This window comes from Psammomys obesus, unplaced genomic scaffold (assembly GCF_907164565.1).
Source record: "Psammomys obesus unplaced genomic scaffold, mPsaObe1.curated_primary_1811, whole genome shotgun sequence".
Lineage (NCBI taxonomy): Eukaryota > Metazoa > Chordata > Mammalia > Rodentia > Muridae > Psammomys > Psammomys obesus.
Window position 1 is genome coordinate 5,491,320 of NW_026596091.1, and position 17,887 is coordinate 5,509,206.

Here is a 17,887-nt window from a genome sequence, read left to right on the forward strand (position 1 = left end):
ACACACACACACACACACACACACACACACACACACACACACACACAAAATCATCTTTAGCTGGGCCTGGTGGCACATGCCTTTAATTCCAGCACTTAGCAATTGGATCTCTGAGTAAGGCCAGCCTTATCATTGTGAATTCAGGTCAGTCAGGATGTCAGGGTTACATATATAACCCTATCCAGGATTTTTGCTTTGTTTTGCTTAAAATCTGTTTATTTGTTTTTGTTTTTTCAAGACAATTACTCTGTGTAGCTTTGGCTGTCCTGGAACTTACTTTGCAGACCAGGCTGGCCTAAACTCACAGAGAGCTGCCTGCCTCTGCCTCCTGAGTTCTGGGATTAAAAGAATATGCCACGACTGCCCAGCTAAAATTCTTTAAATTCAACAACAACAACAACAAAAAACACCCTTAGATTCAATATCACATTATTTTATGAACCAAATAGTGTTTAGGAACTATTTCTTTTTTCTTTATTGTTTGGGTACTTGCTTTATTCTATCCCGACTATCCTTACTTGAACTAGTAAGTTTGAGAAGGTTAGAAGAAAAAATTATTATCAAATAATATAACTATAGTGGTTAGAAGAAAAAAAATAATAACATAACTATAACATGCGGGATATCAGAATAGCTCTAGGTGTAGCACTGATGGTTATTCTGATAAATTAGAAGAATTTTAATTACTGGACAGAGCTTTTTCTTCCTTAATAGGAGCAGAAGCCATTATAGAATATAAAAATGAATTTGGTTAAGAGCTTAATAAATATGCTTACCTTCCAAATCGCAACACTCCTGAGACATAAGTCTGCCAATGAGCACAATAAAACAAGAACATCCCAATAAAAGAGCAGAAAAACAACCAGTCAGGATTCGTTCCTAGGCGAACAGCAATTGACGCTCCAATAGCCATAAATACTGAAAAGCCAAGATTAAAAACAGTTAAGAGGACCTGGAGAAATGGCACAATGGTTAAGAGCACCGATTACTCTTCCAGAGGACCCAGGTTCAATTCCCAACACCCACATGGTGGCTCACAACTATCTGTAACTCCAGTACCAGGAGAGCCAACATCTTCACATAGATATACATGTAGTTAAAGCACAATGTATATTAAATAAAAATAAATTTTAAAAAGATTCAGAAATAAGACCAAGTTTTGAGTCAACCTGTTTAGAAATACAGTTTTAAGGGACACAATACTACCATTAAAATACAATACACTTAAAAAAAAATAGTGAAGTCTTCTTATGAAGACAAGTTGAGTTTTTGTTTGTTTGTTTTATAGATTTACATATTGGAGACAGAGAAGTACTTAAGAAAAAAGATAGTAGTTCAAAACTAGTATGGACAATTTAGTGAGACCTGGGGTCAAAACAAAAAATTAAAAAATGACCTGGGAAAAGAGCTCAGTGGTAGACCAGTTGCCTGGCAGGCAGGCAGGCCCCAGTTTCAGCTCTAGGTCTCGAAACAAACAACAGTAAAATGCACTCGGCCATAGGGTGGGTACAGGTTGCTTACGTGAAGAAGCTGCATTTCTAGGATCTTGAATAAGGTCATTTTATGGGCATACTTTCATGGAGGGGAGAATCATTCCTGAGTTAAGTAAATCAGAAAGCAGAGAAATCCAGGAATGGACTGGGATTCTTAAAGGTCAGGGTTTCTTATCTCTCTTGCCTTTATATGTAATTTTCAGGATGTGGCATGGCATCAGATGCAAGATAGAAATAGACAGTTTTGCAAGACTACTGATATGAAGACAGGATTACACTGAAGCAAAGGGCAGTGAGGGGTCATCTTGGTCCTAGCAGGTTTGGGGTTAGGGGTTGTACCAGCCACTGTGAGGGTACCATGCAATTGCCTTTCTATGCTTTGCCTAGACAGCCCACCTCACTGCCCATCAAGAAAGCTTATCTTTTTAACCTTAAGAGGTTGAAGAGGGACAAAGAGCTGTTCTCCAAAACCCTTTTCATCTGACATTGAGCTGTCCACCATGCATACTAAGAGAAAGGAGGATTTCTGCCATCCGACTCGAGGGGAGTTGGAGGCACTGCACGCAGGAGCGAGCTGGGAACCTCACAAGATCATTTTAGCACAAAAGGAATTTTTGAACATACTTTTAGAACACACTGGGAAAAAAAACTGTTCCCAACTGACAACTCAAAAAGCTCAGCTCACTGAGGTTTTTATGCTGTCACTGAAAAGCAATGACAGAGAGAAAAAGCAAAAGTCCATGAATTTACCTGTGGAAAGAGAGTCACAGCCATGATCAAACAGCTCCCCCAGAGGCGAGCAGGAGTTCGTCCTTCTGGCTTGTTTCCCGTCAATGGCATCCAGTGACTGGTAGAGAAAGAGTCCCAGGGCACATAAAAGGTATGTCCAATAAGGTGCCTACAAGGAAATACAAATGACAAGAATAAGTGACAGGCTAGTTTCTGTATGAAAACATAACATTAAATGCCCAGCAGCTTCAGACTCTGATCTAGAAAAGTCCATGGCTTTTCTAATATTCCCAGACTCATAAACGGCACTTGTATGACCTTTTTCACAAGCTCCTTGCTGTAAGTAAGCCCTTCAGGGCAAACTGCAGAACTGTCTGTGTCCGCTAATGACTGCGATCTGAGACTGGATTTACTCTCCCACTAATGGCAAGCAACCTGAAGTCTGACAGAAGGAAGCAGAGACTGCTCCAGCTGACTGCCTGAATGGAGCCCAGCAATCTGTGTTGAGAAGGCAGGGTTGAGAAAAGTCAAGAAAGAGAGTATTTGAACAGCAAAGGAGTGGTGGAGGCAGCTGTGCTGAGGAGAGCAGGTTGTGAAAGGCTACCTTCTAGTCTTTGGCTAAGAAATGACCTGTGCCTGAATAAGGCAAGATTATTAACCAAGGCCAGGAAAAGAAGTCCCAGGAAAAGAAAGTCAAACAATTCTTGGATCTCACACACTGCTGGGAAGAAGGCACTTTCCATCAGACACTGAAGAAAGACCTTGTGTTATGTGGGACACTGAGAAGTTCTTCAAAGTGAACTGCCCTAGAGCCATTAAAATTACCCCTGGAGCAGGGACTTTCCAGACAGCTCTAACAAAACCTAAAAGTCAGACTTTAAAGCACTGGTTCTGGATCTGTGTGTCACGACCCCCTTAAGAGTTGCGCGACAGAGGTCATGCCTAGGTCTATCAGGAAACACAGATTCATTATGATTCATAGCAGTAGCAAAATTTACATCTATGAAGTAGCAATGAAAACAACTTTATGACATAAAAACTGTGTTAATGGGTAGCAGCATTAGGAAGGTTGAGACCCTTTAGAGACTCCAATTAATTTTCTGCAGGTTAACTGCTACTAACTTAGAGTACATCTTAGGGGGAAAAAATCTAGCACTCCAAATATAAACCTGCAATGTTTAACACACAATCAACAATTACCAGTCATACAAGGAAGCAGCAGAATCAGACGAAGAGGAGTAAAATCAATTAGTACAATGATATTCAAGAATATAACAGAGACAGCAGACCATAAAATTAAGATAGTTATTGAAAATATGGTCCATATTTTTAAGAAGGTAGAGAAAAATTACAAATAATAATGGAAGAAAAGACTCAAAGAGAAACTTCTAGAAGTGAAAAGTGTAGTATCTGTAAAGCACGGAGTGTGATTATTTTATGCTATGCAAGGAAAGCTCAGTGAACTGGCAGAGAGACTAGATGAAAACTATCCAAAATGGTACACAAGAAAAGCACCTGAACTTAGGCACAGAATTGCCTCTGGAGTAACAGGACAGCACATGTGTGTTTCAGAATACAGACAGGTGGGTCATAAAAATGACAGGAAACAATGACTGAAACATTTCCATAATTTGTGAAACTTAACCTATATACATGAGAAAGCCAACAAAGCCCAAGCAGAATATACTTTTAAAACCAACCAAGGTATCAGGCTGGGGTTGTATGTGTGTAATCATAGCTAAGACAGGTGGGTCATGAGTTCAAGGTTCACAGCAAGCTCTAGGCTAGCCTAGGCTATATAGCAAAATTCTATTTTTACACATACATACATGCATGCACCCCACCAAGGCAAATAATCATAATAAAAATATTGCAACAAAATCATTTTAAAAGACAAAGAAAAAGACACGATACTTAAATACAGTGGCACATCGCACATGACAGAGATAAGGGTTGTCCATTTGAAGCTAGAGCAATAGAAAATATCCAGTTCAAAGGTTAGACAAGAGATTTATTAATAATCTCTTCTCAGAGCTGTGATTCTGGTGTGCTCATCAGTTTTTATCCAGCAGAAGGAGGAAGCATTAGGGAGCAGGACGTAACCTTCATACCCACTGGCCTCCTCCTTCCAACTAGGCTCACTTTGCAATTGTCTACTCAGGCATGAGTGACCGATGGATGAATGCATTGGGAAATGGGCCCTCGAGAGCCAATCACTTCTCAAAGGCCCACCAGCTGGCAACCAAGCCTTCCTGAGTCTTTGGGGGTTAATATTTAAATTCAAGACATATGTAGCCAGCCTAGAGCTGTCTACAAAAGCAAGCAAAAGAAAGCAAGCAAAACTGTTAACGAACTGGGGTCTTGGAGTGTGTGCTCTGTGGCCCAGCTCTGGCTGGTGGCATTACAGGTCACCCTCACGCTGTCAGCGGGTCTAATCTCTCTTTGAGAATGCAGGTGGAGCCTCCGCCAAGATGCAGATTTTTGTGAAGACCCGTTAGGTAGAAGACTGTCACGCTCGAGGTTGAACCCTCGGACACTATAGAAAATGTAAAGGCCGAGATCGAGGATAAGGAAGGAATTCCTCCTGATCAGAAGAGACTGATCTCTGCTGGAAAGCACCTGGAAGATGGCCGTACTGTCTGACTACAACATTCAAAAGGAGTCCACCCTTCATCTTGTGTTGAGACTCCGTGGTGGTGCTAAGAAAAGGAAGAAGTCTTACACCACTCTGAAGAAGAATAAGCATAAGCGGAAGAAGGTTAAGTTGGCTGTTCTGAAATACTATAAGGTAGATGAAAATGGCAAAATCAGTCGGCTTTGTCCTTCAGATGAATGTGCTGCTGGAGTTTTCAAGGCTTGTCATTTTACAGACATTACTGTGGCAAGTGTTGTCTGACTTCCTGCTTCAACAAACCAGAAGACAAGTAGTTCTGTATGCGTTAATAAAAAGAAGGAACTGAAAAAAAAAAAAAGGTCTGGGTCTTAGATGTGAGTTTGATTTTTGGCTCTGCCATGTAATAACTATTTGACCTTGGGCAAATCATTCAACACCTGATTTTTCCGTTTGTCTTTTGAGACAAGGTTTCATCGTGTATCCCTGCTAAGAAAAGGAAGAAGTCTTACACCACTCCAAAAATAAGCATAAGAGGAAGAAGGTTACGTTGGCTGTTCTGAAATACCGTAAGGTAGATGAAAATGGCAAAATCAGTCGGCTTTGTCCTTGAACTCACTAGTGATCATTTTGCCTCTGACTCTCAAGAGCTAGACTGAGGCATGTACTCCTAAGATAAACTTGTTTTACCACTTTAAGCCTGGATCACCTCACCTGTAACAGGAGTTTTATCTGATGAAAAAACTGTTACATCACTCTTTATAATAGCCTGGCACATAGTAAGAGACTAAAAAAACTTAGCTAGTATCATTATGTGCTTATTTTTGTAGTGAATATACATTTTAAATACCACCCTTCTCATGGTTTATAGCGATCCCACAAATATCTGCCAACCCAAAAACTTATTCCTCAAAAAAAAAAGTACCATAAAAAAAATTTTTTTTTAAAAACCTATTCCTCAACCTTTCTGAGTAAATAGAACTTTGCTTTGGATAAACTTTATAAAAAATTCACAATTTCTTACTATGAGATGGCCAACACTAATGTTCACACTGCTGATTGTTTTGTTTTTACATTTTTAGGAATTGTGTTCAAGATTGGGTCCCTCTACATCACTGATTGGCCTGGGTACTCACAAGCTGACCTTGAAAGGATTCTAAGTCTAAAAACAACGACAACAAAATAGGCAGTGGAAGTCAGGAGTGTTCTTAGAGGAGCAGCAAGTGATAAAAGCGACCCTGAGAAATCATCCCAAATGCATCAAAATGAGAAGCAAAAACCCTCCTGGAATTTAAAAAGATCTTGGGAGGTTTTACAAAGAACAATTCTGTCGATCAGTAACTTTTCACCATGTTCTCCACTAAAAAGAAAAATAGCCACCTTCTTCAAGTCATGCCTCAAGTAAAATTGGAAGTTGGGGTTAAAGCTTCTAAAATGTCATGCAATGTCATTTTTTTTGTTGCTCTCTATTTTCTCTAAATATTTATTCTTCCCCCAAAGGACAGGCTTCTGACAATAGATTCTATCTGAAGGACCCACCATTGAACAGGCCATGTATAAAAGTGGACATTTTGGGAATTTTACCATTTTTAGTCACTAGATTATGATTTTAAAACTTCCTCTGTGCTCTCTCAACTTACACAGAAAGAAGACACTAGTGATTTTATGGACACACAAACGAATGAAAGCCACTGCCCCAGCTGGGAAGACACTTAAAAAGAACTTAAAGCCTTTTTCTCCAGGCTCCGAGCTTCAATGGGGAATGTCTAGTAGTCTTTAATTATCACCCATGATTTGTTTCTTCAGAAAACATCTTGGGTGACAGGCGCCCACCCCCACAAAAACCATAAAGCCTTTACCCCCAAGTTAGAGGAAAGGGAAGTTGGGGGAGGGGGTAGCTCCCTGGCACTCCCTGCTTCCACTAGCTCCTTGGGGTTTTCCTCTCTAATCAAAGTTCTCCAGACCAGAACTCCAAATGTCTCTCCACTTCTTTCTGTCTGTCTGTCTGTCTGTCTCTCTCTCTCTCTCACACACACACACAATCTCATTTTCTGGTCTGAACTAATGAGAGTAACTAAGCTGAGTGATGGCAGGGCCTATCTTCCAGGTACAAGAGTACATTCCTGACTGCCACCCAGTACACATTCAATCAACACACACTGCCAAATTAACAGAAAAATGTGGGAGTAAAGGTCTCTAAGTCCAACCAGAGGACTTGGGGCAAGTCCTTCGTCCCCTCAAGCCTCCTCTGACCATTCCTCCCAACTCAGTCTTAGACAAAATAGAATGACCAGGGCCCTACCCAAAGTTTCAGCACAGCCCTATCTCAATTACCCAACTCCATTCTCCAGCTCCATCCCACCCGCAAGAGTCCTGTGTCAGGGTTGGTTATTTACGGCTTGATGGCTGTTCCCTTCCTAAGCGTTCTCCCCACATCTAGCAAAGTCCTCAATGTGCCCCCTTCCTTCAAGAGTACACCTTGTTTTCCATCTATGCTTTACCTGGGAAGGAAGCAAAGGACACCTCCTATAGGACATGGTCTTAGGACTGTTGACATTTCAAACACAAACATTTAAGAAACTACATAATGAGGTATCTGTGACATTGTACTGTCTTTGGGGGACAGTTTCCTTAGTGTTAAATGACTTTACAGTTGGCAGCAGTTAGTTAAAACAGCACAGCTCCAGAATCATGTAGTTAAAGCAGACTGAATTTAATCAAGGGAAGGACTGTGTAAGTCATTCAGCTTATTATTTCTTCAGATAAGAGAGTCAACTGACACCTTAATTCTTCTTATGTTTAGTCATGTATCTGTGCCCCTGTCTGAGTGTATGCCACACAGGTCTGGATGTCTGTGAGTGCCAGAGGCATTCAATCCCCTGGAGCTGGAGTTACTGCTGTTTGTGAGCTACCTGCCGTGGGTGCTGGGAATCAAATTTAAATCCTCTGGAAGTGAAATACATGCTGAGCCACTACTCCAGTCTGTCAACTGACATTTTTAAATCTGTAGTTAAAATGAATGGAAACAAATGGAAAAAGGCTTCCCACCTGAAACCTTTCTTTAACTCTTTATAATCACGTATAAGATGTCCTCAATGATTATGTGAAAGGCAAACCTGCATTACTGTAAAGACGAAGAAATGGAAATTGAATTATGACAATACTCTTTTATTTCTTTTAAACGATAATTTTTCTTTTGCCTATAAGCAATGATTATAATTATTATTTATCTTACATTCATAAGATAAATGATAATCTAGGAAAGACGTGTGGTCTTAACATAAGAATTTGAGATGTCTAACTGTTACTCTTCTCATTTGTAATATTTTTTTAATTTGGAGAAAATTGGACTATTTTATTTTCATTTTATTCTATTTATAGGAAGGACCTCACAAAGAAAGATCACAGACATAATTAGCTAATGTAAACCAAAAGATAGGTTAATAGTCAATGTGCCTAGGTGAAAACTAGACAAAGAAAACTTTTCCTTACAGAGAAAGCCAGAGAGTAGGTAGTAAATTAGCTGTTTGTTATCAGGATTTCATGGAAAAAGAAACCTCACAAATGCCCAGATACTAGCATGTTAAGAATCCTGAAGAACACAGGACTCAATCTGCTTGATCAGAAAACAAACCAACAAAAACTCAAATGAGACCTATCTTGGTCGCAAGCTGACTTAGCCATGGGTACTGCCTAGTAGCTTCCTGTGCTACTTAGGTTCTGGAAAAGCATTAGAAAGAAGACCAGATTGTTGAACTATAATCACGTGGACCTCTTCAGTGCCTGCCTCAAACACAGGAGAGTGCTTATAGTTCAACAACCTGGTCTGAGGCAGGCACTTTAAATTCTGTTCCTGGTAGGGACAGAGAAACCCAGTAAAGTGAGAAAAAGCAAGGGTGTCAGCACACATCAGCTTGCTTTCACTTCCTAAAGAAGTGGATTCCTCAGTGGAACTTCAGCCAGGAGGAAAATTAACTTCTAACTGTTCAGATGATTTTGACTTAATAAGGGCAACCACCTCTCAACAATTGATAGTGAAGGTTAGAAAGAAGGGGTGGGGAGGGAGGGAGAGAGAAGGGAAGGAAGGAAGAGAAAGGAAGAGGGAGGGGGGAAAGAAAGGAAAGGGGAGGGAGAGGGGGAGAGGTGATCAGCTGGCTGATGAGCCTGCCAGGTGGGTCATGTTGGTAGTCTGCAAGGCCTTCCACAACAGATGATCGAGAGCCTCCCCCTGGGGTGAGGCTTGACTTGCTCTTCAAAAGCCTATCTCTGGAGAAACAAGAAGACAAAAAAAAGGAACTGCGGTAAACATGGGATTTCCTAAGAACAAGGGCCCTTGGTTATACAGTATCAGCATGGCTGCTGTCACGGGTTGTGCATGGGACCAACCAGGTTGGGAGTACAGCAGTGGATCCTCAAACAGGAGGCCGCAGAAGCTGCCACACTGTCTCTAAGATAAGTCACAGGCTAAAGTACAGAGGAAAAAACTCCAGGAACCCAAAAAGGCAGCTTCTTTCCTAAACAAACACCTTTTTCATAAGCCTGAATCTATATTACAAAGCATACCACTTATCTTAATCCAAGTCATGTGGAGGGAAGTTAAGCAACCAGAGATAGGAGGGACAGTGGGTGCCAATTGCCTTTGTTAAAATTAACTCTGAACAGAGAGCAGACTTGGACACGGATCAGTTACTAGTCCTGTAAGGAACAAGGAGGAGACTGGACTTAGACACTGAGCAACACACATAACTGCTTATTGGACAAACTCTACCTCTGATTCAGACTTGCCAACACTGGGCTTTCTGAACAACAGTTTTGCCATCCTCTAAAGGAGATTGATTCCAAGACACATTTCCACTCTATATTTATGCAACATGATTTTCATGCACTGGGTTTGAGAAATCTATACATGACACAGGAGGTAAATACCTAGATAGTGAAACCCACACTAACTAATCCCATCCAGGAAGAGTCTTCAGTGATCGTTGGTCATTTCCAAGGAGAGACTCCATCCCCACGCTTTCTTCCAGATTCTATCTGCACCCATATCCTTGCTATGCAAGAGTTAGGAAAATTTACTTCTTGGAGATTCAGTTTCTAAACACGAATGAAAGAAAGAAAAAGAGAAAGAAAGAGAGACAGAGAAAGAAAGAAAGAAAGAAAGAAAGAAAGAAAGAAAGAAAGAAAGAAAGAATTAAATTCTCATGAGAATTAAATGAATTATGTGAAGTGCTCACGAAAGTACATCGAATAGGAAAGGAGTTCAGTTGGTGCTAATTATTGCTATTCTATTACTGACTCTTCCAGATAACGTTTGGTGATGTTTTTATCTGAAGAGTTAGGAATTTATTTCATGCATTCTGAAAAAAAAAATACAGCACATCTAAGATTTTATACATAAAAGGCTTGGAATGAGTCTATGTTTCTTCAGTTGGACGGTTAGAGCTGACAGTGAAAAACAGTGACATTCTAATTCAGTATCTCCTTTTCAAACACGTGTCTTTTCACAAGTTGGAGACTTTATGGATAAGCTTTGCCCTCGGGGAAACCTATGTTCCATCTCAGGTAAGGGTGTCAAGTTTCTCTTTAATGGCAGAAGCCTCTGGAACAATTGCAGCAGCTCTCTGCACCCATCTTGTCTGCCTGTAAACGCCAACTCCTTTCACAGCCAAGCCACCCATTTTCTAGTGTCTTTCTGCTCTCGCTCCAGTGCTACCAGCAGGTCACAGTAACCATGTCACAGCCTGGATGTCATGTTGCCTGGAAATTTGCTACACCAAAAAACTCAGTCCACTACTTTTCAATCTAGCTTCACTTAGAGTTTTAGGTTATTGGCAGAACACAGTCAGATGGTTTGCCAGAGAGTGACTTATTGGTCTTAACCGAATCTGTTTCCCTCTGAAACCTCAGGAAGCAAGCCTATGCTATTTTTCTTGGTCTTACAATTCCTGCCAGAATGGCCCCTTTACACTGTTCACATCATTCTGGGCTTCTCTGGCCCACAACTCTAAACTCTTCCTCATTCCTTCCATAAAGCAGTTCCAAAAGCCTGTGAACCACATGGTCAAGTTCATCACAGAAATGGCCCCAGCCCTCAGTACTGACTTCCCATAGTTGGTAATTTCCTTATTACAACAGAATGTTTGACAAAGACAGGTCTGGGGATGAAGGAGTAATTTGGCTTGTGGTCTAGGCACGGCAGTGGAGGTGAGAACAGCAGACACATGTATGTTGGTGTTGTGTTTGCTTTCTGCTCTTCCCTTTTCCATGCAGTCACCCCTGAAACAGCGCTGCCCACATTCAAGAAGAGTCTCCATTCTTCATTTGACCCTCTGGAAACACTCTCTGACACACTCTGGTGTATTTCCAAAGACGATCCCAAATACCATTGACAAGTTAGACTAACCATTACTCTGGTACAGGCAATTCCTCAAGCATCTTCTGAAATGGACATTTAGGAAATACTAGAACTATACGTGCTCTATTTTCTGGATTTTTATACTTGAAAAATATCTCTTTGCTTTAAACAGCCATGAGTGGATTGACACAAACGCAAAGGGGATTCACAATGCCCTGTTATATCAACTGGTGAGATTTTAATAGTATTGATACCTCAGTTGACTTTTGCATGAAAATAGAAACGCATTTGTAAATGTTAAGAAGAAAGAAAACCTAGAGAGACAGTGATGTATGTGACAAACAGAACGCTGGTGTGCTGCTCAACGTGGCTTTACACCCTGTTGGGTGATATTAGAATTTTTAAGAGAACCTGTAGCATCTCCAGTAGTCTGTTAACCTGGCTCAGTAAAAAGAGCAATTAGAAATAAGTAAATGCCCCATTCTTGTAACTTCTCTAACTTATACTATGTGCCTGTGGTATGTTAAGACAGTTTACTGTGGGCTGGGGAGACAGCTTAGTGAGTAAAGTGATTGGTGAGTATCATGAGGTTCAATCTTATGTACCCACAAAAAAACAAAAACAAAAACCAGCCAGGTGTGGTAGCACATGTGTAAAATCCCAGTACTGGAGAGGCAGGAAAACCCCTGGGGCTTGCTGGCCAGCCAGCTTAGGCTAACTGGTGAACCCCAAGACCTAGTGAGAGACCAAGTCTCAAAAAACAAGATGGGGAGGGCTCCTGAGGAATAACACTGGTCTCCAGACACACATGCACACACATACACTCACACACAGATACACAGACATACACACAAACACACACACACATATACTCTCACACAGATACACAGACACACACAGTTTACTGGAAACCTGTGACAAGCAGGGCACTTCCTTGCTCTCAGAAGGCAGGTTTCCTCCACCCCTGGGGGAGCCAAACAGGATGGCCCTAGGGGCTCACTGGTTTCATCCTGAACTTCTGGCTCAGCTTAGTTTTTGCACTAGCACTGAGGAAGAAGAGCACACTATTTCTATGAAATGTGGCAGCTATGAGCAGGGACTCACACATCAGTCCTGAATGCACTCAGCCAGGCACTCCAGAGCCAAAGGGTTTTCTCATGATCTGAGAAGTCCTATAAAAAGTGGCCTTTCTTTTTCTGTGTTTCAAACAGTCCTGAATTACCTCCCCCCTACTCCCATTAGGTATTTACTGAGTTCTTGCTGAAACACTAAGGGGAAGAGAAGAGACTAAAAAGGCAACTCCCATCCCAAATCCATTATTAGTATATCAAATGTATCAGATGCCCCAATCAGTGTTCTGTTCTCTTTTATTTAAACGAAAGGGGTTGGAGCCTATGCCCCAGTCTAATGAAAGGAGCTCAGGATTCCCAATTCTTCCACTATATCACAATGTCATGTTTTGTCATTACTCCATGCAGACTTCCACAGGAGAAGCTGTGTATTCCTTAGGGAGTAACTAGAGCGCAGTCACTGAGCCACAGGCACAAATCAGAGGGAAGCTGTCTCCTGAAAACACCTCTTCTAGACACATCTAGAAGATGGAGGAGGTCCCTCAGCTGCAGAATGTAGGACAACATCTGCCCCCAGGTGCCAGAAAGCGCCTCCTAAACACGGAGGCCACAGTTGGCTCCCCCTTCACTGCATCTCGAACTTTCTTCTCCTTCCAGCTGAAGGGAGTTAATATTTCCTTTTAATAAGAGAGGTCACTCCATTATAAGACTCCCACCTTGACAAGCGGCGCTTGACAAAGTATTGCACTGGTTTTAAAAAAGAGGTGAATAAAAGAAAATGCAGATTTCAAAAAATGAAGCCTACTTTAAAAAAAATATGAGTGGGGATATGTAGCGCCTTTGAAAGGGACACTAACACGAATGTAAATGCCCAGATTAAGAAGCCAGGGAGAAAATACAAAGCAGGTAAGTAACAGAGAACTGTGCCACAATTTTTATTAGAAAAAAAAAAAAAAAAAAAAAAGCAAGGAAGTATTTCGTAGCAGAGAATGCTACTGTGGCTGGGGCTCCCCAACCTCTTACCCTTCTGCTCCTCGGTAAACCTTGGGATAACAAGAAGCCCCTCCTATATGCTAACTCATTTAGATCTCCGGAGCCCAGAGAGTTTTTATAGCACTCCTCCTCTTACTTGCAAGCGGAGGTGCAGGTTGGTTTGGGTTGCAGTGTTCTGGAGAACACACAAACCCTGCTAGCCAAGACTGCCTAAAGCCCAGCCTCACTGCCTCCTCCTCTCCCAGGGCGATCCCCAAGCAGGGAAAACAGAGCTTCCAGGCACCAGCTCTTCCAGCACCCACTGGAAGAGGGTGGCTTTGCAGGAATCTGATTCCTTCCTACCAATGCCTACTCTCCTCAGTACTGGTACCTCAGTGGCCAGAAGCAAGGACCATCATACTCAAGAGTGGTAAATGCTTTGTCGAGGTGTGGGGAGGGGGTCTACCCATTTCCCCCTAACATTTGCTTACTGTCAGACCAAACAGTTAAGTGTTTAATCTAAGAACAGCCAAAACAGAGTGAGAGCTGAAGAACAGCATCTCTCAAAATTTCACAGTGCTGCTTCAATTAGCAAATACAAGACCCTGTGTTATGAACTGAGATCTGGTAGACTGTCCTGCTCAATAAGAATACATATAGCAACAAGAAAGAAAAAAAAGAGACTTTCTGCTGGTTTGGAATCCTAGTCCCCACTTAAAGGTACATAATTCTAGAAGACAATAATTTCTCCTCATGCTCTGAGTCTATGAAATGGGAATATTAACTGTCTTCTTCACGAGACAATGCTGAGAGGGCTTGATGAGCTAACAGAGCAAAAGCAGCTCAGAATAGTGCCTGGTACACAGCTGTGCCCAGCAGTTACCACCCTCTTATTGTGAGGTTTGGATGATTAGCTGGTTGGTTTGAGGGGAAGAAAAAGTACATGGGGTGGTAGTGAAGAAGGCTGGAACTGGACATTGAAAGATAAATAGGCAGCTAGAAAAATGAAGAAGGATGAGAGGAAAGGTCCCTGCTGAGGCAGATTGTTCAACCTGAGCAGAAAGGTGGTCTCTAAAGTACTTAGGAACACTCTCCTAGAAACAGCATAAACCACAGCCCCTCTAGTCTTTTCCCTCTCTCCCAACCACATTCTAGATGTAAGTCCATAGCCACTGGGCTCCAGGTCAGCCTGGTAACTAAATGAGCCTATCTCAAAATTAAAAATAAAAAAACCCTGGGGCTAATCTAAGCAGAATTCTCTCGGCTCTCATGTTCGAGGCCCGGCTCAGTCTCTGGTATGGCATGTATACACTGTGTGAAAAAAGCACCATGAATCCTTAAGTATGAGAATCAAAAATTTGCAAGCTAGGAGAGAGGCCCCTAACCTCTGTGGACTTCAGGTTGGCAAGAAGGAATTCCAAGCCAGCAGGAAGGCCGCCCTAAGAAGGGAAGACTTACTGGCTTCTTTAGGTTGAAAAGGTAAAAGCCACAACAAATGTGACAGTCCCTCACGCACTTACTTGCATCATATACAATGACAGTGTGATTTTGTACATGCCACACAAGCAACAGAAGGAACGCACACTTGGCAGCTGGATCAACTTGGATCTGAACTGTACGGAGCCATTTATTAAGGCAAAGTAGGCCAGAAACTGTTGTTAAAGCATATTGTTATTTGCATCTTACTAAAAACAATGTGGATCCTACAGTGCTGTTTCTCCTCCTGCTTCGGCCACTTAAAAGCAAATGCAGGGTCTATTGGCATGCACTTTGCAAACTCTCATAGTTCAACATTTATCCCTTAGCCCTTTACCTGGGCCATTCTAGTTTTTCACATTTTTAAGTGCCTCAGACCCCATCATTGCCGCCTTTTAAAAATGAGTCTAAGCCTATAGATTAATCACAAATTATCTCATCCACAGGTCCCCTTCCAGCCTACCTAGAAGCCCTGGGACTTGTTTGTCCATTTAAGTGCTTCGGCAAATGGACAATGGACGGTAAGTAGCATCAAAGTTCACAGCTCAAATGGAGGATACCAGGAACATCCAAAGATTGCTAGCCAAATCTAGGACCAATCCAAAGCTAAATTTTCCTATGTGTGCTTCAGGACACTGTTATCAACAGTGTGTTTCTAACGAACTGAGAGTTTTCATTTGCTGAGTAAAGTGCAGTGTCCCACATTTATCTGCATGTATCATTTGGTCCTCACTACCGCCTTGTAAAATTGGTCTGGCAGGCATTATTTCTATTTTCAACACGGGAAAGCAGATCTGGTAATTCCGCCGCGGTGGGGGCTGATGAGGAGCCAAGTCCTTCACTTGCAGGCCTGCCCTCCCTTTCATCCTGATACAGTGAGCTTCTGGGGGTTCCGGAAACAGCAAAATCCCAAACCCCAAACAGCTTAGCGTTTTCAAGTTACATGAAAACAAGTAACAGTAGACTGCCTGCTAAAGAATGTGTGATGAACAGTTAGCAGCAGGCACACTTTAAACTGCAAGATGCCACTATGCCCTATTTTTTTTGAAGTGTTTACACCGATGCAGAGCATGAGCTATTTCCATTGTAGTCCTGTTATCTAACCCCCTCTCACGTTTGTGCACCGTCTATATTTACATATAATTATGGAAGAAGCCTAAAGAAAGCCTTGGAAACTGCAGAGCTAGTGTATCAAGGCATCGCACCCTGCTCTCATGTCCTCTATGCCCTGCCCAAGGAGCCACTCTGACCGGCACTGTCCAAAAGCTACTTGTCTTACTTTAGTCATGGTTAGATTACAACTAATAAAATTATTATTATTAGGTTACAACTAATAAAATGTGTTGGCTTTAATAATCTAAAAGGGTGGATAACTATAAGGACCGTCGTATATATCCTGTTTGTTTTTCATGAAAAAGTCAATGAAGCAAAGAGGAAGTTCCCATCCAGAAATAACTTATCTTTGATCAGTGCTGCCAGTAATTTCAGGATCACTAGACACCACCTTTGAGAAACAGACGATCATAAAGTACCAAAGGGCAGCTTGGGCTTACCCAACCCAACCACAAGTCCTGAGAGGGTGGAGATGTGGCTATTTAATCCCCAGTGTACTTAGTATGGACTGGTGGTTCCTACAGGAATCGGCTCATGGCCCCAGGGATGAAGTGGGCAGACAGAGGGCCAAGGCAGTGACCTTGACAGCCCCCTCCGTGAGGCCAGCTCAGAATGGCCACAGGATTGGGGTAATGGCGTGACAGTCTCTAGGAGCCCCCGGGAAGGCTAAAAATGAATACTGCCACGGCGCAGCGGTCTGGTCACGTCCGCACCTCCCCTCCCAGACGCGGGGGGATGCTCGCCACACAACGTCTCCCCGCTCCCCACGCCTGTGGAGGGAGCCGGCTCGGAAGGAGGCCCACGAGCTCCGGGAGAACAGCGCCGGAGGGCGGCGCGTCCTACCTCCTCCGTGACCGTGGGGCAGTAGAAGATGAGCACTAGTGTGGTGACCAGGTTGATGACGAGGCCGATGAGGGTGATGGTGTTGGGGGCCATCCAGAGCGGGATCCATTGGAGCAGCCAGGTCCAGTAAAGCTGCAGCGGCGGCTCGAAGAGCGACTCTCCCACCGAGCAGTACCGGTGTTCCTCCAGCCGCCGCAGCTGCGCGGCGCTGAGCGGCTCACCGAGCGCCTTCACCCAGCGCGGCGCCGGCCTGGCCCCGGCGCCCGCCGCCATGGCCGCCTGCCGGGCCCGCCGCGACCCAGCGCAGCCCGCGGCCCGCGCGGGGGGCGGAGACAGCGGAGCGAGGGCACTGCGGCCCGGCCAGCCCCGCCGGTGGCACTCACGTAGCGGCGGGCCGTGGGGGCGGGACGGGGCGGGGCGGGAGGGGCGGGGCCTCAGAGAGATCGCGGGCGGGGCGGGGGCGGGACCGGGGCGAGGCCGGGGCCTCAGAGAGCTCATGGGCGGGCCAGGGCGGGGCCGGGGCGGTGTCTCATTGAGCCCGCGGGCGGGGCGGGGCGGGGCCTAGAGAGTTCGCAGCCGGGGCGGGGCGGGGCCGGGGCGGGGCCTCAGTGAGCCTGGCTCCAGACGCTCTCAGGCACCCGTGGCCTTTGGCTCTGTCGCTGTGGCTTGCTTTTGTGGGTTCTGGGATTGCCTTCCTCTCCAGCTTCTGCTCACGTTTCCCTGACGATGACCTCTCTCCAGCCTAGATCCTAGATGAGCCGTGCTGTCTACTGAGTGGTAGGTACAAGACTAGTGTGCCTACGCTCCGCCTTTTATTAATCAAGAAGACGCTACCTACTGACGCCGAGACGCTGGAGCGGTCACCGTATATGAATGAATCAGAAAACGCTCAAGCGCCATGGAGGGGTGTGCGAAGAGCCCTCTGAGTATTAACTTAGTTAACCCTCACTGCAGGATCAGTGAGGTTTTGAAACAAACAAACAATCCAGATCTTAGAAATATTGTAAAAGGGGAACTGAATGTTTAAAACCCAAATGCCTGTTTTTTTCAGACCACTTGACACTCATCGCGGTGGCTAATCTAGACACGCCCTTCCTTGGAATAGAGAAATGTCCTAAGCCAGTTTGACTGAACGGTGGAGAAGGCTGATTGCCACATAATCGAAGTTCACCAGCTCCTTACCTCACAATGCACCCATTTGGACTGGGGACATCCTGTTCTGTTG

At 43.7% G+C, this 17,887-nt stretch overlaps 1 protein-coding gene and 1 pseudogene across 3 annotated transcripts in view; one reads left to right on the top strand and one right to left on the bottom strand.

The window, feature by feature from the left end:
* Chpt1 (choline phosphotransferase 1) overlaps positions 1-17,020 on the bottom strand; it is a 43,303-nt gene extending 26,283 nt beyond the window's left edge. For 2 of the 3 annotated variants that reach the window (XR_008722531.1, XM_055627869.1), the window contains exons 1-3: positions 16,663-16,997; positions 2,244-2,391; positions 777-918 (exon numbers count right to left, since the gene is read on the bottom strand). Coding sequence is in view for 2 of the 3 variants with exons in the window: in XM_055627869.1 (XP_055483844.1) it covers positions 777-918; positions 2,244-2,391; positions 16,663-16,935 (563 nt within the window). In the remaining variant the exon portion in view is untranslated. Of the gene's footprint in view, positions 1-776; positions 919-2,243; positions 2,392-16,662 lie in introns of all 3 variants that reach the window. The other variant, XM_055627868.1, reaches the window with a different exon arrangement.
* On the top strand, positions 4,694-5,150 carry LOC129691696 (ubiquitin-40S ribosomal protein S27a-like; annotated as a pseudogene).
* Positions 17,021-17,887: the final 867 nt, after the last annotated feature.